Source organism: Ambystoma mexicanum, chromosome 6p, assembly GCF_040938575.1.
Source record: "Ambystoma mexicanum isolate Mex_15411 chromosome 6p, UKY_AmexF1_1, whole genome shotgun sequence".
In the NCBI taxonomy this organism is placed as follows: domain Eukaryota; kingdom Metazoa; phylum Chordata; class Amphibia; order Caudata; family Ambystomatidae; genus Ambystoma; species Ambystoma mexicanum.
The window spans coordinates 639,486,696-639,510,977 of record NC_090935.1 but is presented as its reverse complement, the minus strand read 5'-3'; the positions used below and the strand labels follow the sequence as shown (position 1 = coordinate 639,510,977).

General features: G+C 45.3%; 1 protein-coding gene across 1 annotated transcript in view; it reads right to left on the bottom strand.

Annotated features, from left to right (window-relative positions):
- The window catches only part of LOC138510955 (low-density lipoprotein receptor class A domain-containing protein 1-like), a 233,692-nt gene that overhangs the window by 165,470 nt on the left and 43,940 nt on the right, over positions 1-24,282 (bottom strand). The window contains exons 2-3 of the mRNA XM_069626545.1: positions 12,749-12,821; positions 153-275 (exon numbers count right to left, since the gene is read on the bottom strand). Of these exons, the coding sequence (XP_069482646.1) occupies positions 153-275; positions 12,749-12,821 (196 nt within the window). The remainder of the gene's footprint in view (positions 1-152; positions 276-12,748; positions 12,822-24,282) is intronic.

Genomic DNA, 24,282 nt, shown 5'->3' with positions numbered 1-24,282 from the left:
TATCGGCATTGCCCCAGCCCCAGAATCGAGCACTCAGAGGCCTCGATATCATACTTGTCAAATTCGGTCCCTATGGCCCTAGAGCTGCAGCACTCAGACTAACTTCCGGGGTCGTGATAACAGGCTTAGCACACAAGTGTTGGGCTACTTACTTGGTTGTTTGGCCGGTATCCCAAAGATGACTCCTAGCGCCAGGGCAGCCGCTACCGCTCCCAGCACAAGGAGTGCTGCGCCCGTCACCAGCAGGCACCGCCTCTGACTGCAGCCTCTGGCATCTGTCGAAAAACAAACCATTATGAATGCTTAGTGCCCGTTCACTTCTGACGAAAAACAAACCCTCCTGTTAGTTCTTTGTGTGTTCACTCTACAGCTAATAAGAGCATTAAGCAGTGGTTATTTATTTAGGCGCAGCTTACAGTGACAACGACAATCATAAGAATGTGTGTTTGAAATGTCTTGGTACTTGAGAAGTCATCCAGTGACACATACAAGTCCAGGCTGATCCTGTATAGGATTATGACACTGCTGTGGTGTTTATGTGCTTTAAGGTCTTATATAAATTTACAAGGATGAACGATTATGTTTGCATTTGTAATAACGTAACATTTTTAGTTTTTGTTAATAGGTGGCATACGCCGAAACTATTGCATTAGAGTACAGCTAGGGAGAAATGGCATATGAGGAGGGATACACAGCTTGTAGGTGTTTGATTATTTAGCCACCCATTGAATTCGCATGGCCATGTAAATCCTTATGCTCCCCCGCGCTCCCCTGCACACTTCAACACGTCCTCCTGGGATCTCTTGGAGCTAGGTTTATCAAGCCTTGAAATCAAACTTTGATCTCAAAGTGCCTGCCATTGATTTTTAAAGCAGTCTTCTGAAAGATAATGGCCCTCATTACGATTATGGCGGTAAGGCAACAACGGCGCCGGTAGTGATACCGGCGCTGTTGTTACCATACCGCCACATTACGAGTTCAGCTCGCGGGTGCCTCTCTGCACGGCTGGTCTGACCAGGCGTGCAGAGCGGCACCCGCGAGCAGAACTGGATGGTAGCAACGGTACTGTTATGATCGGTACCGCTGCTGCCATCCTCCCCGTTCCCATTGAGCACTCTGGGGGCACAAATGGGAATGGGGACGAACCGGATCCGGGTCCCACGCTAGGGGAATTACCGGGCCCGCCGAGGTCGGAATGACCCGGTAGTTCCCCTTTCGCGCGACCCAGAGCCGGACTCGAGTTTGGGGTAGCCATGCCGGTATGAACGGCATGGCTACCTCCAACCTCGTAATGAGGCAATGACTTAACTGGACCTGTGATAAAGAAGGTGCTACCGGTGCAGTAAAAATGTCTTAACCAGGCCTTCCTTCAGCCACTCCATTTATAAGCACTCTGTGTGTCCTTCCATGAAGTCCTGTCAAACACAAGCATCATCAAAACCAGCAGTTTAGAAGTGTTTATAAGTAGTAGGCATTTGCTAATCACTGCTATTTTATGCCCAGGTGCTTGTAGCATTTTGCAGCTGCTACCATCAGTGGTCAGTTATCACTACTACGGCAATGCCTGGCAAATGCCTTTCCCATGCCTACACAAAAGCCAACACTATTGACATTGCCAATGGGTGTTTTAAGTTCCCTCTGATAGAAATGGTAAGCAAATGTGGAATGTACTCAGCTTTCTCAATTAACCATATCTAGCAGGTTACAGCAGTTTTACCAGTGGAATGTTCTTTCTTGGATAAAATGGTCCAACATCCAGCATTGGAACCATCACTCCCAGTTACTGATGTAGGTATCACCCACATAGTAGGTCCGTGGTAGAAACTCTAGTTTACCAGTTAGGAATGGTTTGTACTGGATCTTTCCACCAACAGTGTATTTGTTGCTATTAGTCAACTGTTATTGAGAAAATTCCGGTTGATTCCAATTGCACTTTACAAATGGTTATCAGTGACTAATACTGACTATCGATGTATGTCGTGTTTTTCTTTAGGCAGTACAATGTCTATTGTCTTTTCCTCCTGAAATGTAAAGGGTAATGTCCAAAACCTCATAAGCAGAATTGGATCCAATAGAAACCATTTGAATTTCCACCGAGGACATCACCAAAGAAAAATCCAGCTGTGTTTTCCCATGTTTCTGACATTGATGAAATAAGTGCAGCTAAGTTAGACCCTTTTATATCGACAGGCTTGAAGGCTGTGACGTCGGGATAGTGACCATGGTAGATACATCAGTTTTTATGCATGGTCTCAAATGCAACCGCATCCCTCCAACACTGTGCTAACTTCACTGGCTTTGCCTCCCCACCAGGCTTATATTCCAAACTGCATGTATCACCTAAAAAGCAGTCTCTAACGGAAAACCAAACTCTACACCTCGCATACCGAAACTATCAAGCTCGCCGTAAGGAGAATACTTGCAAGTAGTCCTTCTCCTGCCTTGTCCAGACCATGTGGAACTCAATCCCAGCAGAGGCTTGAAATGCCCTCACCATCCTCCAATTCCATAAAACTCTAAGGGCCTCATTACGAGTTAGGAGGAAAATCAGTGGAAAATCCTCCCAAAAATAGCCCTGAGGAATTACCGTTAACGCCACTTGGTCAGGCACAACTTCCGGCTGATTACAAGTGGTGGTGGCAGTGTACTTCTCCATTTACTTTGGGTCCATTGGACCCAATGGGGCCTTTTTTGCGGAATTACCACGATGGTAATTCCGCCAATTCAGCCGTTTTTTCGGCATTGAGTGGGAAGATTTATGTCCAGAGTTTTGCTGGAGGTAAATCCTCCACTCAAAACCCAAACTCATAATTTGGTATAGTGGTAAAATTGGTGGCAGCTCAGTTACCGCCAATTTGACCACTTACTGCCCAATTCGTAATGAGGCTGTAAGGGCTCTATCACGAGTTGGGCGGTATGCCGGCACTAACTGCACCGGGATACCGCCCAGTGCTAATAATATTACTGCAACTCAGCTCGATCACAAGTAGAGGGGGAGCGGTAAGTCCACATTCCCATTGGGTCCGTTGGACCCAATATAGTAGGGGGGCACTGGCGATAATAGCACCTGCGGTAATAGCACTGAAAATGGCCTTAATGCCAGCTCATTCACCTCGAGCTCAGAGCTGGAGGTGAATGCCCAGAACACAGGATTGGGCAGAGCAGTAAATGCAGTAGTAATAGCATTAACACCGCATTTTACCGCTCCGCCCAACTCGTCGTGATGACCCCCTAAAAAAATGACTCTTTCAACAATACCTGCCAGAGGAATAAAAAGCCCACTCTGCCTCGAGCAATAATACTGCACTAATGTATAAAAGGTCAATCCCCTTGTAGGCATCTGCTGTTGCAAAGTGCTCTGCTGCTCATTAACTAGGTTCGTGCTATAAACAATGAAAAAATTATGTATAAAAATGAATCCATCATGTGCTTGCATTCTCGTGGCTCTGACAGCAAATTTTCTGAGGGCGGCTAGTCCTGGCTGTAGAACAAATGAGGAGTAGGAGTAGGGCACTAGAATGTGTAGATCACTTTGCTGATCAGTAGAGTGGGACCCTGCTGCCAGCGACACGGCTCAAAGGAGACGGCGCCCTTTCATCTCAAATTGGATTACACAGAAACAGAGGTAGAGCCCTCTCACTTTGATGCTGGGTGAGCAATAGTTAGGTATGTTTTAGAGGATTTAACCCAGTCCAATAGAGTAAATTATAGGGGTGATTTAATTAGAATTCCAGTCAACACGTATTTCGAACCTCCTGGGGCTTTATGAAGGCTGTAAACAACATTATGTGACATCACAACGTTAATTGCCATGAATATTTCACCCGAATAATGAGTCCAAGATAACGGGCCTCATCACGAGGTGGGCAGTAGCCCTTAAATGCGGCGTTATGGTGATTACAGCTGCATTTAAGGGTCTGCCCAATCATGAGTCTGGCAGCATTTACCCCCAACTCTAAGCTGGAGTAAATTCGCCAATTTAACACCCATTTTGAGCACAATTGCCACAGCGTGGCACTTTTAGCTTGCGATAATTGCGCCGAAAATGCCCGATTGGGTCCAATGGACCCAAATGGGGAATACCCATTACTGCCCAACCCTTAGCGCTGGTCTGGCTGACGGTAACACTATTAGCCCGGGTACTATGCCAGTGGTAATACTGCCGGCATACCGCCCAACTCGTGGTGAGGTCCAAAGTGTTATAGGTACCCAAAAGGGAGGAGCGCCATACATTAGAGATATGTTGGTAGTATTAGGCATGCGTGCCAATAAACCCTACATTGATACACATTTAAGATTATTATGAGAGATGGTAATAATGCTAACAAGTGAGCAAGCATGGCAATTTGTAAATTTGCAAACCGGTTTTCCTGAAAGGATAAAGAATTGTCAATGAGCCTCACAAGAGCGACTTGCTCTAAGCAATAATTGCATAGTAGATGCACTGGCCTAATAGGAAATATCCTTACTTCCTACTAGGCAGTCTTATTCTGGAGGTTTCAAGAACATTTTCTGTGTTGCAGTTGGTATGTTCTTTTAACAGCCACTCTCTAGATAATCCCAGATTTACAGATAACACCTTCTTGGTTTGTGGACACATGACACATTTACCACAAGGGTGATGTCCTGTTACACGGGGCAAACCCCACAGGGTATATTGTGTCTGGGTGTGACTTTTGTCTGTCTGTATGTCGTTTTTCATGACGATATTACAAAGGTTTGGACTCTTTTTAAAGGCTACCAGGGGGGTAGGTGCACTCATAACCTTCCTCCAATTTTTCTTAATGATACTCTTAACCTTATATGACAGGTTGCTAAAAGTGCTAACAAACACTAATGGACTTTCTTTCTTGTCAGTCATGGAGTCTGAAATATTTTTGAATAGAGCCTCTCTATTGTTATTAAATGCTCGCTTAGCTGTTTGTTTTACCATGTTGGCAGGATATCTTCAGGAGATTAATTTGCCAATTAAAATATTGGCTCCCTCCTCATAGTCTCCCCTCGTACTTCTATTGCATTTTAGGCGCAGGAATTGTCCAAAGGGAAGGTTATCTCTCTCATGGCATGCATGATGGCTGTTGTAATGCAATAAAGCATTTAATCTCTGACTTTGACACAAGGTCTCACTAATAAATATCCATGTCCATGATATATAGTCAAGTCGAGATAGTTGTCTTCCATAGTACTCATGTAAGCAGTGAATTTCAAGTACCTATTTTGGCTGTTAAGCCATGTTAGAAAGACATTGGCTTCATCTAAGCTCCCATGCCATACCACAAATACATCGTCAATGTATCATAGCCATCTAATCAATTTGTCTTTGTGGGAATTGAGGTCAGAGTCCACCACTGTGCGCGCAAACATGTCGACATACAAGTTTGCCAAATTAGGTGTTGTGGCTGCTCCCATGGCTGTACCTTCCACCTGGACATAATATTGCCTCAGGAACTGGAAAAAGTTATTAGTAAGAGCTACCTCTGCATACCACAGCATAAAGGAATTAGTTACTGGGTGGTCATCATCTCTCTTGAGCAGAGTTTCTTCTATAACTTCTAAAGTAGCCTTTTGGGGAATATTGGTGAACAATTACTGTATGTCTATGCACATCAATAGATTGCACGCTGGGTTGAAATCTAAGCCCTCCATTTTAGAAATGGCATCTCGGGTATCTTGGACATAGCTTTTCATTTTCGAGATGAAAGGTCTTAAATAGTAATCTACAAATTTAAATAGAGGTTCGATCATCGACTTGACACCAGATACAATAGGTCTGCCTGGGGTCGTTCAAGATTTTTATGAATTTTAGGCAGTATGTAGAATAAGGGTATTCTAGCTTTTTCTCTTATCAGATACTCCCCTTCTTGCTCGCTGATTAACTGCATTTCAACAGCTTTTTCTACTTTGCTCTTTATCATTTTGACTAATCTCGTACTGGGGTCCTGGGGAATCTTTTGATAGCTCACTTCATCAGAAAGTAACCTCAAGCATTCATTAATGTAATCCTGTCTGTTGAGAATTACAATGGCTCCCCTTTGTCCACTTGTCGGATGACCAGAGCCTCATTTCTACCAAGGCATTGAAGCATTTCAATCTCCTTTTTACTGAGATTGGAATGATTAGGAAAGCCTCTGGCTTGTAGTTTTTCAATCTCCTGTAATACCTTGGTCTCAGAAACTCAGGACTCAGCTGAGTATGTCTCGGAAGGAGGACTAAAGTCTGATGGATTCCTCAATCCACTGTGGTTGTCAGAGCTTCCTAAGGACTGATTCTTAAAAAAGTCTTTAAAATGAATTTTACGCATACAATTTGGAAATTCAGTTCTAAATTCAAAGGGATTGGGGTATTTAGAGATTACAAAGTTGAGGCCCTTATTCAGAGTTTGTTCCATCTCACCTGAGTGTCAGGCAGCACAGCCCCCTGTGTACCTTATTTGCACAGTGGACTGTGCTGCCTGCCTCTGAGCAGGGGCATGTCCCCCGCTACGGATGTTCATGTTTCTTTGTATGCAGAGCGCTTTAGGCTCTGCATCAAATGTACCACAAAATAATGAGAGGCAAAAGGGTGTCGGAAGCCTGGCCCCACAGTCACTCATTATTGCAGTAGCTATGTACACACTCTGACTGACAATGTGTTCATTTTCCAGAGTGGCGAGCCATGTAGTCCTGCTTGGCGGCATGTGCGATGAGTTTATGCGGGTAAGGCAAGTGTTTTTTTGCCTTACCTAGTACCGTGCATCAAGGGTAATTAAACATAAGTGTTATGTTATGATAAGTGTTATTACGTCGCTAGACTGGCCTACATTAGTGGTGTCAGTCTGCATTTACTTTCCTATTGTAGCATGGCATTGTTTACTTGGCATTAATGGTAATGCAAACGTGATAAGTGTAATTACATGGCTAGACTGGCCTACATGAAATGTAGGCCAGTCTAGCCTATGTTTGGTAGCCACATAATAACACGTTTATGTTACTCTTGATGCCAATGTTACGCTCACCTGGCTCCCACAGAGGCGTCGATCTGAACTGGACAGCTGCGGTCTCCACCAATGTGACGCGTAGGGCCGAGATGACGGACTGGACTGGCCCACCTAGCTTCGTTTGCTTGGCCCGTAGAAATATTCTTCTGCAAATGGAGAAAGGGAATTAACCACCCGTGGAGTTGAGTGTAAATTCCCCCCACCCCCGCTGTTCTCCCCACTGATCACCTTTGATGTCCCCTCTTATAGTCTCACCTGATGGTTTGAAAAGATGAGCTCTCCATGCTCTCTCTGCATTGAGCGCAGAGGCGTGTTGATAACCAGTTGCTTCACTGACTCGAAGGGATCGCTGAGTTCCAGAACAATATTGACTCCGAAAAAATATGTAGTTCGTAAGAGTTCACATGTCTGACTTTCACTCTTGTCCGATTCCTTGCAGTTTGCAGCTTGACCCCAGCGAAGAGTTTTTGTCCCGTTGTCTCACCTTGTTGTCCTTTTGTTCCCCTTAGGGGCCGGGGTGCGGCGAGGATGCAATGGAGACTACGCCGACCCATGAGGAGGAATAGTACCCCCGGCGGTAATCAGGTAAGTCTATGGGGGTAGTTACTATTGCCTCTGTTTATTTCCTTGGCTCACCTTTGCTGTTCTTGTGTTCTCCTTAGGTGCCAGAATGCGGCGGGAACGTGCAGAAGGATGCGGTGGATCGTGAGGATGCTGCGAAGGCCGGTGAGTTCAGCGCGGCGCTGCAGCAGGCGAGGCGGCATGCGTAAATGCTTCTTTCTTCCAGCTTGAAGGTGCGGTGGATCCGGATTTCAGGTAAGGATCGAAGCTTTGCTCTTATTCTAACCTTTCTCCTTCTGTTCCTCCCTTTTTCTAGGAGCTGCAGACTTGAGGCGGGCGTGGCAGAAGACTGGATGCAGGCTTGCAGACACGGTGAGCATTACGCGGCTGGATGCAGAATAACGCGAAGCGTGTGCTGCTCTTTGGGCGTGGTTTAAATAGCCTCCAAAGTAGTCCCAGGTAAGTATTCTGCCCCAGCCCCACCCGAGTAAAAAAATAGTCCCTAGGTAAAATAGTCCCTTCCAAGCCTCATTTGGCTTGGAGCTCTGCAGCATGGTCTGCACCAGGTAAGCTTGCAGCATGGTCTGCATCAGGTAAGTTCTACTCTATGATCCTGGCGCCTATGGCGCCAGGACTGACTCTCCATATGAGCCTGGCGCCATAGGCGCCAGGACCGCACCCAAACAGCCCCTAGCAGGGGCTTTTGGGCTTGCTCAAAACAACTTGATGCCTGCTTCCGGGGTTGCTGGACCTGGTCTGGTTTCCCGGGGGTAGGCATCATGACAGCCAAGTAGAAAATGCCATCCCGCATTAAGAAAGCATATGCAGACTGCATATACTTTCTTAATGCGGCATGTCACATGTTTACTTGGCATTAAGAGTAATGTAAACGTAAGTGTTATTATGTGGCTACAGTGACCTACATTAGTAGCACCAGCCTGCATTTACTTTCTCACTGTGGCATAGCATTTGTGACTTTTTAATTGGAATTAAGGATGAAGCAACCATGTTGAGTGTTGTTAAGTGGCTAGACTGGCTTACATTGGTGGCTCCAACCTAGCCAGATATTATTTGTGTGTCATGGCATTTTTGTAAATTGCATCAAGCGTAAAACCAACCATAAATGTGGTGCTGCACGGGCTTATCTTGATACAGCCTGTCTGGATATACTTTCTTTCTGTGGCATGGCATCTTTTACTGGCTGCTAGTTCTTACATGGTAATACTAGCATACATTGGTGCAGCATGCACAAACAAGTAGGGGCACAGAAAGCATGAAAATGTGTTATATACTACCATATGTTGTAGGCAAAGACATAATGAAAATGTGTTGGAAGATGGTCCTGTGCACTGTTGGTGAAGTGCATCTATTGGGTTGTCATGTGATACCATTCATAATTGATTGCAAACTGAGTAGCTCTTTACCCAATGTTTCACAGAACGTGGTGTGAAATGCACCATTTTAACCCATTATTAAAAAAATGTTCTCGTGGTATGGGAGGACCCTTGTTTGGTCCAGGCTGCCTTGCTGTACTTCGTCGCTCCTGTATATTAGATGCATACATTTACGCTCCTCCCCCAGTTCAAAAATTCACCAGCCGCCACTAATACTACATCATTTCGGAATCCCAGTATATATCCTGTTTGAACAAACCCATTGCACAGCAAGCTTCACAATCCCAGGACATGCACAGTTAGTAAAATTCCAATACACTCACAGTTTAGCAGACCCAGTAATATTCCAGTTTATACGCTGACAGTTTATGCCAAATAAAAGTTTTAACCTGATTTGGTTCCCATTTTATTGTATTCAGTATCCCAGCATACACCATTTCTGTACATACCCAGTTTACAATCACACAATTTAAGTACACTCCCAGTTGACTAATATTTAGTTCCAGTATACCCCTATTTCAATGTTATACAATGCCAGTATATGTCCATTCTATACAATCCCATTGTATGCCCACGTTGACGATCTCATGCTCCAACTTTGAACAATATCTGTCTTTAAAACCCAGCAGTATTATATATTCCCATTTCAGCACACAAAAGTAGTTTACCTTGACCATCCCAGTCTACAAGAGTTTGCCTAACTACATTTTACTTCTAATTGGACAACCCAAACTGATCCACTGAAAAATCCCAAGTCAGCCCCAAATATCACAGAGAACAAGTGCTGCTGTAGAAACTCTATTAGCGTATTGCAAATGAACATTGAAAAGGCACAACACATGCCCACACAAGCTATACAACATAACATCAGGCAATGTGATGAGGTTTGGGCCCCATCTAACCGAGACATGGCTATCTGCCTAAACGGGGGGGGGGGGTGGAAGTGCCAACATCAAAAGAAGACTAAATCTAAAGCTGTCAGTCCCTTGGGGTGTAAGGGCAGAGTCACAAAATGTATTGTACGCTTGCTTCTGCCCTTCGCTTGAATATGCAAAGAGGAGTGGCTGCAGGTCCCTTGTGCTTGCTGCCAGCAAATCCTTCACCAGAAATCGCAGGGCATCATTCTGTCACTGCACCTCTGCAATCACAGATGTTTTGCGTATCTGTCCGATAGTATTAATAGTATTTAGAAAATAGTAAACAAAAACAAAAATTCTTGCATAACAGAAAAGGACTGTTCAGGGTTGTCCAGTCTTCCCATGTCTCTGCCTACACTTGGCACATTTCCACTGATGGGCTCCCTGTTTACCCTTGCTTGTTCCATATCATTATTCCTTGGTAAACTGTTTTACACTTTTTTCATTTGACTACTTCTACTGGTCGAACACTGCACTGTTTACACTTCACTGATTACACTTAGCATTCCTTAATATTAACGTTAAACACATGTTCTTCCTAAATCTCACCTCGCTTCACCCTGTCTTCTTTCTGTCACACACCACGAGTTGCAATTCTGCTAGTCTGCTTTCTAGTGAAAATGGCTGCCCTGCCCTCGTGCTGTGTTAGTGTTGCCAGGTATTAAAACTCCCTCATAATATCTCTCACCCCCCCCCCCCCCCCACCCGCCCCCTTTCTTCCAGTCTAATTTCAGGCCCTTTGAGTTTAGGGATGGGCAACAGGTGTCGGTGTCATGTAACCTATGTGTCAAACCAATACATTCTGGATGGAAACAACACTCTTAGTTATCACAACACGAATAGACAATGAATAACAAACATGTACATCCGAAGTCTAACCATATGGTGTGGCTGTGATTTTTAGCACGGAGAGGGACGTCCTGGCAGGAATGGAACTTGAAATTCCTAGTTAGGAATATTTAATCTTATAACAAATAAACATGGCAACCATAACTTGAGCACTGTATGTTTTTTGTGCCAAGGTATGGCCTGTACAAAAGAGAACTGGCAGACGCTGGCATTTGTTGCTGCCATTCGTGACATTAATTGCACTGTACCAGGCTTCCTGTCTGGATATCGTTTGGAAATGTAATTGCTGAATACCATTTGCTTGCGGTTCATGCTGAGGTCAGTTCTATTATGTAATCCGAAACATGCAAATGTTTTTATTTCCTTCTTCCTGTTGCTGCGGCAATGTCTAGCTTCAGTGAAACCTGGCTGTGTAATGCTGTGTTGCTGTAGGATGAATAGCGTTGGATTAATGTTCCTCATAGAATCAAATTATATGGGCTGTATCAATATAAGCAATGATTATCCTTTCATAACATTTCCCTGAATCAGGGACTGTGTTTTTAATTTGTGTCCCTTTTTTACCACACATAGCCTAGTGTAGCGTGATATCCATATTGGCGGATAAGGTGAAAGTTGAACCCCTCTCTGTGATTTATATTTGAATTCATTTCATAAACAGGAAGTACTGCTTCCATCAGAAACACCGTTTATCAGGTCAACAGCCGATAAGAGGGCACAAAACCAAGTGTTGGTGGTGGGGGATGAAGGGAAACATGGAACAGACAAAACAGTGAAAGTAGAATATAGCTCTAAAGCACTGATGCTAAGACATGGACGCGGCGTTGCCTTATCCAGAGTTCCCAGCAAGATGGTCTCTTTTAGGAACTGTGGGTAATGTAGTTTCAGTGCTGGTTCTTGGGTGCCTGGGACACCACAGAGAACTTGTTGCCCACTTCTGCCCTCTGTTTCCACACAGACCTACTAACTGCCTGACACCTTTGCACCTGCAGGGGCAGCATTCCCATGCATTAGGCCCCCAAAGCCCTCCTTAATGTCCTCACTTTGCTCGCAAGGTTACGTCAGGCATCCGGGCAGGGCTGCCCCTCCCCCCCTCAGAAATAAGGTTGAATGATCACATTGAAAGGTTGGTCTGCCATTGTAAACAATGGGTTAGCAGAGTGTCTTAAACACTGTTTCACATCCTGATGTGTTTCTCTCCCATTATTCCACATTGATGCTCAGTGTCTTCCTGAATCAATATTCCACTTCAAGATGCCAAGCATTTTCTTCAACATTGTTCTTTTGTGTATAGCATGCTTTTTTATTTTGCCATATTATAATGGCATTACAGCTCTGTGGGCGAGGGCTGTAGCATGTGTTACAGCCATTTCCCCATGGGCTGTATGACTCAACATAACAGTTACCATTTTTTACATGAAACTAACAGCATCAGCTCCAACAATAGACTAATGTTGCAGTCACCTGAACATTGACGAGGCCAATGCACCACCAGAGCGCACAACAATGACACACTGGAAGCAAAGACGTGCAAAAGGGAAAGAAAATAGGAAACAGCCCTTTTCCTCCACTGCACACTGTCTCTGGTGCAGGTTACCAACACAGATCAGACTGCCCCATCCTACACTTCAGGGAGGACCTGAAGAACCTGCTCTTCAAAGGACATCTATCCAACTGCTGACTGCTCCACTCTACCCTTCTCTCCCCCCAACGCTCACCACCTCCTATGCCCAGCCTGCCCATTCCAGCTGCCTCTGCTACCTCTGCACCTCACCTGTAACCCCAAGGTTGTACCCCCCATGTACAGCACTCTGTTGCGTCCCCGCTAGGTTTGCACTTTATAAATCCCATCCCTAAATGCATACATATAGTGCTACGAATTGTGTTTTAACAAGATAACCATTGCATAGTATTGCTATTTAAGACGCTCAGCAATAGAATAAGTACAAATCAAACAAACAGGATGTTCACAGGCACACAGCGCAGAATGAAAGAAAGCAAAAGAAGTGCCCATTAATCAATAGAATATGTTTGACTGCACACAGGTTCACCTTTTCCATGGTAAGAATGCAAAGACCTTTGCGAGTCCGACCCGGCACTTGATACAGAGTAGATATCTCTATCCTGCAATATATGAAGAAGAGAACAATTGATTAGGGCTGTTAAACTAGAGAAGCACAAAATGGGTTAGAAATGCACACTTTATAGTTAAATAGCACAGACTGTAAAAGTCTCAATGCGGGGTTCATCTTTGCTGACGTTTGACTTATCTACCCAAATGTGAGGATAATGGAAGCTTCTAAATTACATCAGTACCCGGCGCGGGTCAATCAGCTTGTAACAAGCAAGCTCATTGGACCTGGCCAGGTCGTTACCAGTCCGACAAAGCCGTTGCTGGGCCGGTTGTGCCAGCGTTCTGGCCGCTATGGAAAGTGAGAAGGCACTACAGGTAGTCCCTTCTCCCCGTTTTCTGGCGACCATCTTTTTTGTTTACTATTTTAAATGGCCGCCAAGGAAAGGTAGACGGGACTACTTGTAGTCCCTTCTCCCCTTCCATGGCGCCAATTTTCTTTGTTTACTTTTGTGTTCGTATTTCAATGGCCGCTGTGAGGAACATGAGGGCATCTTCAGTTCTTTTCCCTACTTCTTTTCCCCTGGATCCTCCTCTCTGGTAGCGAGGGAAAGGCCAGCCCCTTTGGGTTCTGACCCTGGGGGTGGATTTTGGGGGAAAACTACCTGCGTGGAGGGAACCTGGGGAGAGAACATCCTTAGGTGAGACATGACATCCCCCTTTCCCTTTTCAAAACTAACCCACTATCCCTCAAGCCTTTGTAGGCTACTGTCACCCCTTTCCCTTTTATTCCCTTCAAACTGTCACCCAGAAACACCAGCTCAACTCTGGGGTTAGGAAGAGATCAACTAGGAAGACAAATCCTCATTTGAGTGAGACAAACACATGTCCGCCTCCTTTTGTTAATGTAAACACTTATCAGCCTCAGCTGTGTACTGGGACGAGGAGGAGGAAAACACGAGTAAGGCAGAACTACTGTTGTAATGGTGAGCGGTCTAGACTTTCCTGGAGTCATTAGGGTGGCGGGCACTTTAAAACCCGACCTCCGTTTGGAAATGGAGGCAGCTGTGGAGGCAGTGTGGAGTGTAGAGGCTGAGGCGGCAGTCGGGGAAGCAACTCCAGAACCTTGGCATGGTATGTGGAGCGCTCGAGACCCGGTGACAGAGGCAGAGTTTATGCAGCAGGAAGCAAAGCTAAGGAAAACTGGAGGTTGTTTACAGATTGTGTGAGGGAAACCTGCGTGACCGAGCAAAGCGGTCAAAGAAGTCCTGGGCTGGAGGTGGAGCATCGCTGGGGAGCAACACCACGAAGAGCCGTTGGGAGATGAGCGAGGGCCCGCTCGGGTACGGGTGAACCCGGAGCGGCTGAGATCTCGCAGCGCCGTAATCCCCGACCAGTGAGTGAATGTGAAGCACCGGGCTAGCAGGTGAACATGCATTGAACATTGTTGTTTTGGATACCAAACAAGCTAAAAGTCTTTTTTTTTTTAAAACTCTTTATTTCTAACTTATCCATCAACGAAAATAAAATACATCAAAGATAATAAAAGTTACATTTTAGATCACAATATCATTATACAATATCCCTTCAAATAACAGAACTTAAGGAATAAAAAAAATAAAAATAAAAAGTCATTTTTAAGTACTTTGAATGCCGAAGCAAGTACCTTTGAATAGTGAATGGGCTGAAAGTCCTTACAAGTAATTTTGAATACCGAACGAACTGAAAGTCATAACAAATACTTTTGTATGCCCAACAGAGTGAAGGCAACATTTGAACACTCGTGAGTGGAGTGAAAGAAAGGTGGCACATGTAGCAGATACCACAGAATGTACTATCTGAAGCACAAGTAGTGGCAAAGTCAAGAGAATACCACAAAGGGTGTTAGATGAGAAACCAAGTACTGGCCCAAAGCAAAAGGGCTCCAGGAACTGCAGGCGAAGAGTTAACCTGTGTTGGCAAGAGCCAGAGGAATACTGAAAAGTGTAACAAAGTGCATGGTGGCCAACCAAGCCACGGCACATTGTCAGACGAATGTGACACTGGGGAATCAACTAACCATCACTTTTAAATGGAAGCAGTGGGCAATTGTTGATGGAAGCAGTCAAGAAGGGGTATCGGTTGCGTGACCTGTAATGGGTGGAGCGTGTGGTCCGACAACTGCGCCTAGACTGAGTGTCCCACTATGTGGAAAAGCTAATGAAAGTGTACATAAAGAAGCTTGTGTGTGATTTTGAAATCAAGAAACAGTGCTGCCTATGTGAACTGGTGAAAAGTACTGATATCAAAGAGCTGTGACGTGTCCCAAGAAACTGTGTTGTTTTTGAAAGAAAGAAGATTGGAACTCTTTGCGAAGGGAACCCCGATATCTTGTGAACTGTTTTGAACCTAGGAAGGGGAAGCAGATTATAAGAGCTGGAAGAAGCCCAAACTTTATTGTTGACACTGTTCATTTTGATGCTGACACCCCTACACATTGTATACAGTTAGTTGTGAGGGTAAATATAGTTTTTGGACACAGACTGACATTTGATTTGGACTTCCTGACACAGACTATCCTTCGTTTTCCTTAGACAGGGAAATCCCACCTAAGCATAGGGCAAGTTAGGCTGTACTCCATCCTGCCCTTTAAGTCAATAAAGCTTTTGAGAACCAATTTTGAATCTGTTGTCTGTGTTTACTTCATTATGCCATCACACCGCCATGGAAAAGGAGAAGGGACTAAGCATAATCCCTTCTGCCTATTCCGTGGTGGCCATTTTTTCCTTCTATTTTTTTTTTCAGTTGCAATACACCAACGGTGTCTCACAACTACAAAAAGATTATTAGTACCCTGGTCTTACCAGCCGGAGTACCAATAACAATACGCCCCTTACATGGGTGACATTACCACTTCAGGTAATGTCCTGGGGCCTGTGTTAAGGACGGAGCAAAAACTATGGGCCCCCCGGAGCATTACCTGAAGCGAACCTCCCCCACCCTCTTCAGGGCTTATTGCTTAAGTAAGATATTATTGAGACCTATCTCTTGCATCACACAATGATCTATGTGGTACCACAAGTTCCATCTGGCACTTCTGGAGCACAGCCCTGAGTATCTTTTGTTTTCCCTGGCCAGTGTATCTGGCTTGTCCCCCATGAGCCCTAATGAAGGTCCTCATCAGGAATGCAAATAACTATTGGGCCCCTTGAAAGCTCCTTGTATTGTAGAGTGAGGGTTCCTCTGCACCTGGCACTGAGGGCTCCAGAAGTTGGGGGAAGTGTTTTTTTATTCTAGTGTGCTAAATGCCACGCTACGCCAAGGTGTCCTTACTAGGAACACCTGTGTAAATCCAGTACTAAGTCCAAGGGCCAGACATTTTTCCTATGAGAGAATGAGGGGATAGTGTTGGTGCTGGGTATGGACATTGCTGAGGTCTACCTCAGGGAGTGAGAGATACAGTTGCCAAAACCATATACAATCTGTTTGTGAATGGTGCCTGAGTTCAAGTTTGAATTCTCACCTCAGAGAAAGGATGTAAAGATCGCCACAAAGGTTCAATGTGACAGGAATTGTGTGGTTGCCAAATGTTTGAATGAATGCAACGTTGGGATGGGGGGACATTCATCTTAGCCTAGAATCTCTCTTTAGCCAGTAGGTCTGCATCCTTTCCTTGTCAAACTCGGGGGTTGAGACCCAAAGCCTGGAAGAAAATGCCAAACGGAACAGAAATCGTGATGAAGCACTACAGTCTCTACACTCTTACCAGAAATGGCCGGCTGGCGAAGCCTGTCCTGGTATTATCTGGGAAGAGCAGACTTCAAATGATCGAACAGGATCCGCGTAAAAGGTTAGGAAAAAGCAATGGGGTGAGGTTAGGTGTAAAGGTGGGCTAATGGGGGTGTGAAGCAGGGGTAGGTAGGGTAGGGATGAGTGGGCAGACTGACATGACAGAAAAGGGTTCCGGGCGGTAGACTGGGGGTGGCGGGATTGTCTCACACATGAGACACAAGAATTTGGTGCTGGAACAGGGGCGAGGCATCTCCATGGGCTGTGGGGTGTCACCCACATAAGAGAAGGGGGTGGAGGAGGAAGAGTGGGCCAACAAAGGTGTTTCCCCACAGTGCAAAGCAAGATCCAGGACACATGGCTTCACCAGAAATGACCTGCTAGAAAAGACCATGGATCAATGGATAGTGTGAAACCAAACAAATATGCCTGACGACTATCTGCGCCTGTATTGCTTGCCTGTAACCTGCATCAACACCTTAATTTATGTTTTGCCAGGTGCAATGTTATTTTCAGAAATACTTATTTTCAAAGCGATACTGTGTTACCCTGTGTTTTTGTCCATCCCACTAATCCTCCTCTACCAAGGCCACAGCTACGATCGGGCGACGTAAGAAAAGCTTAATGAAACCCTATTTTCCTCTGTTTAGGAAGATGAACCATACCCTGAATTCAGAGTCTTGCAAGTCCTCTTTAACACTTAACCGTTCATGGATTTACGTCATGCAACACTTTCTATGGCTTACGTACTGACTTCATGGCATTAATACTGTTGTTCTCTGGTGCAAAAATACCTAGGCACTGGTATACAAATATATACATCTAAACATAAAACCTGTATAAATAATACTAATGGCCCACCATAAATGTTTTGAATTTCTGTGTCCCCCCTATTTTTACTCTGCACTGGTCACTGTATGTTAATTCACCACTTCTTCCTGTTGTGTTCTACTTCCGGTTTTGAAGATAAAGCATAACAAGCAGTGGGCATTATTCTATGTTTCGGGGCTTTATCCATATATCGTTTCTTTTAAATATTGCCTATAAATGGTTACACATCAAAAAAATGTTTTTTCTACATTTCATTTGGCTGTGCATAGCTAAGCATCCTGCAACACAAGAAAATAATAATCATAACATCACACTGTATTGATGATTACCATTTCTTGCACAATTCATCTTATTTCTTACATATAACAAACCCAATTTGATTGCAATGCATTTATGAGATCAACTCTGATTACAATCAAAGCATGAAGTTCAGGTTGACTTAAGAACTTAAGTTTTGGCTAACAGATGCACAAATTCTGGAGTCAGGCTTTCTTCTGGACCATTGTATTACAGCAGTCAAAGCATCTGCTTTTGGAATTGGTTTTGAAAGACAATGCAATACATTTTTACAATTTAATTTGTTAAGCACTTTCAGAATCAAGTCAATTTAAAAGTAGAAAATGTGAAAATGTCCTGTTTCAGAGGAATTGTTGCACTTTATTTTCAATAAGTTCAATTACAACTACTGCTTTTCAGTGCTCAATTAATTTCCGAACAGTTGTATGACTTGTACAACGCCTTGTAAGGAAATATAGGAAGTTACCATTAATAGATGTACTGGATCTACAGTCATACATCTATTTCTGATGGGTTGCTCAGGCCTCAGCAGTGGTGGAGGGTAGGAAACCCAGACTGAGAGGGAAGCAGAAGAAAGATGAGGGGGTGGTGCGAAAGTTAAAGATAGAAGGATATAAGAACAAAATATTTTACAGGCAGTCTGAGCGGTACTATGTTAGAACAATGCAATTTTTAATTGTGGGTAAAACCAAACTTTTTGTTTGTTGCCGCAAAATACAGAGGGAGACCTTCACTCAAGACCCCCTCTCATCTAGCCTAACCCTAGGTTCCATACACCTAACAAAACCCCTCCACCCCACCTGTTCACAACAGAAAATGTGATGAAAAAAGTGGAAAAATGTGTTTTGTTTTTACTCGTGATCAACATGATGAGTACCGTCTGAACAGCTATGGTCAACATGCTGCCAACATGGTGGGGTGCAAGCCATAATGAGTGGAAAGTAAGCTTTGTGTAGAGCAAAAGAGGCTTTCACTTTGGCCTAACACCTTCATAGAGCCACCCCAGTCCACCTAATAGCAGATGTTACGCAGAAGTGGATCCTCTCCCCCTCCTAATCACTCCTGAGGCCAGAAAGGCTGTCAGGAAGTTTCAGATAGTGTGCTTGCCTCAGACATTTTCCCCACTATCGCCCACATCTTATTATTGCCAGGGAATTCCTACCCCGAGGAGAAGGGAGCACCGTAGAGAGCACCCTCTTTCTCCTCCTTGTCTCTACTCAGCTGATTAGAAGAAGTCAGCCTGCAGATGTTGTTAGGGCACTGCAGGGTACTTTGAAGGCATCATGAAGCAAGACACAGACAACAGATTCACTTTCTTAACAAAAAGGACTTTAATGTATATGCCAGGATGGGTTAAGGCATAACTTGCCCTATGCTAAGGTGGGATTTCACTACCGAAAGAAACTAAGGATAGTCTGAGTCAGCAAGTTCAACATAAAAGTCTGTCTGTGTCCAAAACCTATACTTGCCCTCACAACTAAATATATACAATGTGGAGGGATGGCAGCATCAAAAGAAACAGTGTCAAAAGATAAATGTTTGAGCTTCTTCCAGCACAGGCTTGGTTCAGCTTCCCCTTCCCCAAGTTCAAATAATTCCACAAAGAAAAAGAACTCTGGGTTTTCCTTCCCCAAGAGTAGCACACAATTCCAGGAAATCTCAGAGTTCCCTTCCCCAAGTTCAACACAATTCTGGGATATCTCAGGGTTCCCTTCCCCAAGATCAACACAATTCCAGGATATCGAAGAGGTGCCTTCCCCAAGTTCAACACAGTTCAACACAGTTCCACACGATTCAAGTCTCTTGATTTTCACCAATATTGTTAGCTTCAGCTTACACTCCTTTTGACTTGTATGAAACAGATGCTTCAGCAGTTGTATCACACAGCCTTTGTCTCTGGGCTTTTTTTGGCTCTTTCTCAAGTTGGGCTAATCAGTCTAGGTGAAGTTGTTGACCCACACGGACCACCCATTACAGGTCACCCATCCGATAACCCTCAGCCTTTGTTTTTAGCTTCTCTTGACCCCTTCCCAGGTTGTGTTCTTCGGTCTAGGCGAGGTTGTCGGACCACACAGTCCACCCATTACAGGTCATGCAACCAATTACCCTGGGCACTTTGTGATGCTCTTTGGTTGTCTAGATTAACCCTGGTTGTTCCACCTAGCACCAGTGTTAGCACTTAACATCTGCTGTGGTTTCTCTTTAGCAGTTTTGGGGCTTAATCATCATTTGCATAGAAACAGTCCTTTGCCACAACTTGCGTTCACCTTGTTCTGTGTTCTATGTCTTCTTTCACCACCTTGCCTCTCTGAGTTCAACAACTTGTCTTTGACACTTGCTTTTCATTCAGTTCAACAACTTGTATTTCACATTTGCTTTTCATTCAGTTCAACAACTTGTCTTTGCATTCAGTTCATAAATATTCATGACAGCTTTCACTTTGTTTCTCAATGCTTTCAGCGAATTTCACTCCTTTCAACATAGTCTGTTATTCTTTTTCCACTTGTGCTATCTTTTCACATGATTTCCATATCTTCTCTTTAGTTCGGTATTCAATATATGCCTTTGTATTTCCCAAAATATTGGGCACCTTTTTTCATGACACATTAGTCCTTCATTGTAGTTCCCAAAACACTGAGCAACTTATTCACGATTAATTATTTCCCCATTCGGGTTCCAAACCTCCTCCTTATAAGCATTTTTCTGGTTTGCAAACATGAAATATCTTTGATTCACCCGGTACACGTTTTCCCTGTCTCGCACTCACCAGAGCTGCTCTGCTTCGCCAGGCGCCTTTGTGACATTCTCCGTCCTGCTCTCTACTCCTCAATAGACGTTGGGAGCTCAAGCGAGCAGCCACCGTCCGACGGCAGTCAGGAGTTCTCTGTGTTCCCTAGCTCCAGCTGGGATATGTAGTGCAGGCAATTGCTGGGGCTTCAGTCCTCTCGTGGCCTGCACAGGTCGCAACACCTCTCTCCTCCCCTGGGAACACGTGCCGTCTTCTCTGCAGGTCCTGCTCCAGCCTGCTCTTCGCCACACGTCTGCCACCTTCTCTCAAGGCAGGTTCTCCCTGCTCTGCTGCTTGGGCCTGATTTTAAGCACCTGTAGCCTTCAAATAGGTTTCAGATGCAAATAGTTTGCCTGACCCTCATTAAACCAATTAACCGGACAGGCCTGCTCCTTTATAGGCATCTTCCTTGTCTCAGTACCACAGTGGCGAAACTGACTAGAAGTGTGCATTACTCCTAGTCACCTCTTCCTCGTCCCAGTCTTAAAGGTATATACTTTAGGATAATAGTGTGTGTGTGTGGAAGAGATAGGGACTGACAGAACCCTATGAAGGAGGGGGGAGGGTAGGATTAATTCTCATAGGGAAAAGGGGGATACCATGTCTTTATTTTATTTATTTACTGGGTATTTATAATGCGCCCATACACACCTGCAGACATCCTCTCCCCACTCCCGAAGGTCCCTCCACCAAGGTGAGCCTCCCTCACATATCCACCCACAGGGTCAGGATCCAACAGCGTGGGCCTTTCCCTGGCCACCCGAGAGGAAGATCCAAGAGGAGGAAGATGGAAGGATGCCCTGAGGTTCCTCACAGTACTCATATTTAGGGAGACAGTGGCACTTTTTAATTGGGCAGCGCTTCGTCCAGTCTCCAGGGTACCTAATGGTTCAATCAAGGGTGAGGCCAGGTAGGCGATCATAAGGACTGTGTTAATGTGTAGAGCTCAGGTTAGCTTGCTGCATTTGGCCGCCATGCTAGAAAGGCCATGGAAAAACAGCGCTTGTATAATCGAGCATCATTGAGAAAGTTAAAAAAGGAATTCCTGAGTCTCAGAGGATTGATTATGGGGAGACGATTCTCGAGTGTTGCTAGTGCGCTGTAGCTGGTGATGTAATGCAAATAAAGCCCTGGTAGTGATATTTAGGGAGAGAGGGAAATTGTGCAGAGTTTTGCCCAGTCGCCAGGGCACCCAACCGCCCAATGAGCACTGAGGTTAGGCTATTAGGATGTTTGTGATGTGTGAAGGCCTCAGAGTTGTATGCCATCACTTGCTGCTATCTTGGAAGGGCCAGGGGTGCTCTACCACCAGTACAATGGGGCGCCGTAGAAAACACACCATTTCTTCTCCTCTGCTCCAATTGGATGATTGAGGGAACCAGCCAACAGATATTGTTTATGTGATATAGCTTGTGAGGTTATGCGGAAGTAGGCCCTGGTAGTTAGATTCAGGGAGACAATGGTAAATGCGGATTGGTCAGTGCTTCACCCAGTCTTCAGTGCTGAGGCCAGGCAGGCTATCAGGAAGTCTGATATGTTGTGAAGGCCTCAGACCTTGTTGGTGAGATCTGGCACCATCCTAGAATTGCCATGGAAGCCGTACTACAAGTACAATGAGATGTCTTACAAAGGGCGTTAAAGCAAGGGGCAGGCAATGCAGCCATCCCTTTTTCAAAGTGAACTTCAACTTCGCTATACGCTCCTTTAAAAATCTGTTTAGCTTCTCACAGACGCCATTCACCTGTGGGTAATAAGCAGAGGAAAACTTGTGTTTTATACCTAACAGAAGAACTATCTGCTCGAACAACTAATTTACAAAATGCGTACCATTTTGCACTTTGCACACCACCCACCTACCGAACACCTCACGTACAAAGAATTTGGCAGTGCATGAGGGCATCAGGGTGTATGCATGGAGCTGCCTCTATCTAGAAAAAGGGCATACCACAACCAGCATACATCTGTAGCTGTTGCATATCTGTAGCATATTTACATTATCTATATGCAGATGCTGAAATGGGCCATTGGGTCTAGGAATCGCTCCTCTCACTTTTCGCAAAGTCGGCCCTGCAAAAATATTTCTGGCACACTATGCAATTCACAATGAAATGTGCCACATGCTCCAAGAGATTGGGCCTCATTACGAGATTTGCGGTAATGGAAAAACGATGCCGGTACCGGCACCGCTTACTGCTCGGGCCCATTACAAGTAGACATCCCGGTATCAGCGCCACCGCTAAGAACGTGCTCCTCCGTACCGGCTTGTGCGCGGGCACGCGCCCCTTCGGGCTGGCAATACCGGGATGCCGCTAACAGAAGGACATCACAAGTCACGCGGACATGCACATACCGTCATCTCAAAGGCAGTAATTAGGGATACCGCGATGTCGGTATCAGCGGCATTGCGGATCACCTGCTAATAGCAATGTGCCGTGTTCCCAACTGCCATAGGTGCACACAATCAGCACAGGTGGAGGCAATGGAGCCTGGCCCAGCACAAAAGGAGCACACCCACGCACCACACCCCTTCCCACACCAAAATGATCCCACTTACAGTTGCAATATTGGGGCTGGAGGACGTGCTTGCATTGCTACTCCATGAGCAACAACTACAACAGACACTACAGAGGAGACGCAGGAGGAGGAGGGTGAGATAGGCCCAGCAAGTCCCACCAGTGCAGCCAGTGGTACCACGCAGGCAGCCACCAATCCCTCGCAGCAGAGCCAGTCCTTTCAACCTAACTCCTGTGCAGATCCACACCCTGTACCGCCTGGACTGGGACAGCATCACCACCATTGTGGACATGATACACAACGACATTGTCAGCCTGATTGAAATACGCACCGCCATCCCCTCTCTACTGAAGGTAGTGTCTGTGCTCCACTTCCTGGCCACAGGCACCTAACAGCACACAGTGGGGAAGATGCGTGGCATATCACAACCTTTCTTTTCACGCATGCTGAACCAAGTGCTGGATGCCCTCCTGAAGCACACAAGCAAGTACATATCCCTACCACGGACTGCCCAAGAGATCTTTGACACAAAAATTGGCTTCGATGCACTGGCAGGCATGCCAAATTGTATCGGTGCTCTCGACTGTCCCCATGTGGAATTGGTGGTCCCACATGCCATGGAGGTGGCGTACCGCAATCGTAAGCTATACCACTTCGTCAATGTGCAGATGGTATGTGACTCCAGCAAGTTCATCACACATTGTTGTGCCCTATATCCCGGATTAACTCAGGATTCAATAGTCCTGCAGAACTCCACGATACCACGCTACAGGGAGCGACATGCTGGACGACGTGCCTGGCTGCTTGGTAAGTTGCAATGCAGGCACATGGCAGTGTAATGGGGTGGGGGGAGATGCACACAACACTTGGTTGAGATTGGGGTGGTGAATGGACAATGCCCATACTGCAAAACACAGTGCCCCAAAACATCCTAACCTAAACATGACACCTAAACGTCATAGAAATGATGGATGCTGCACACCAATGCCTGCCAATATGCCAGACTTGCAACCAGCCCACATCCCTCAACACGTCCACTGCACATCATCAGACCGTACCCTCTGTAACACGATGCAGCAACATGCTGTGAGTATGCACAATGTCCATGACCGCAGCAAAGCACAACACAGGACATGCATCCATGAGTGCGCACAAATCAATCCCACCAAGGGAATACAGTGATTGTCACTGGCCCACCACCACAGTAGCACTGCATGTCACCATGGGAATAATAACTGATGAATGACAAATCATGATGAAACTTGTGTTAATGCTGCTAGTAAAAATACATACGAATCACTCCACACCACCTACAT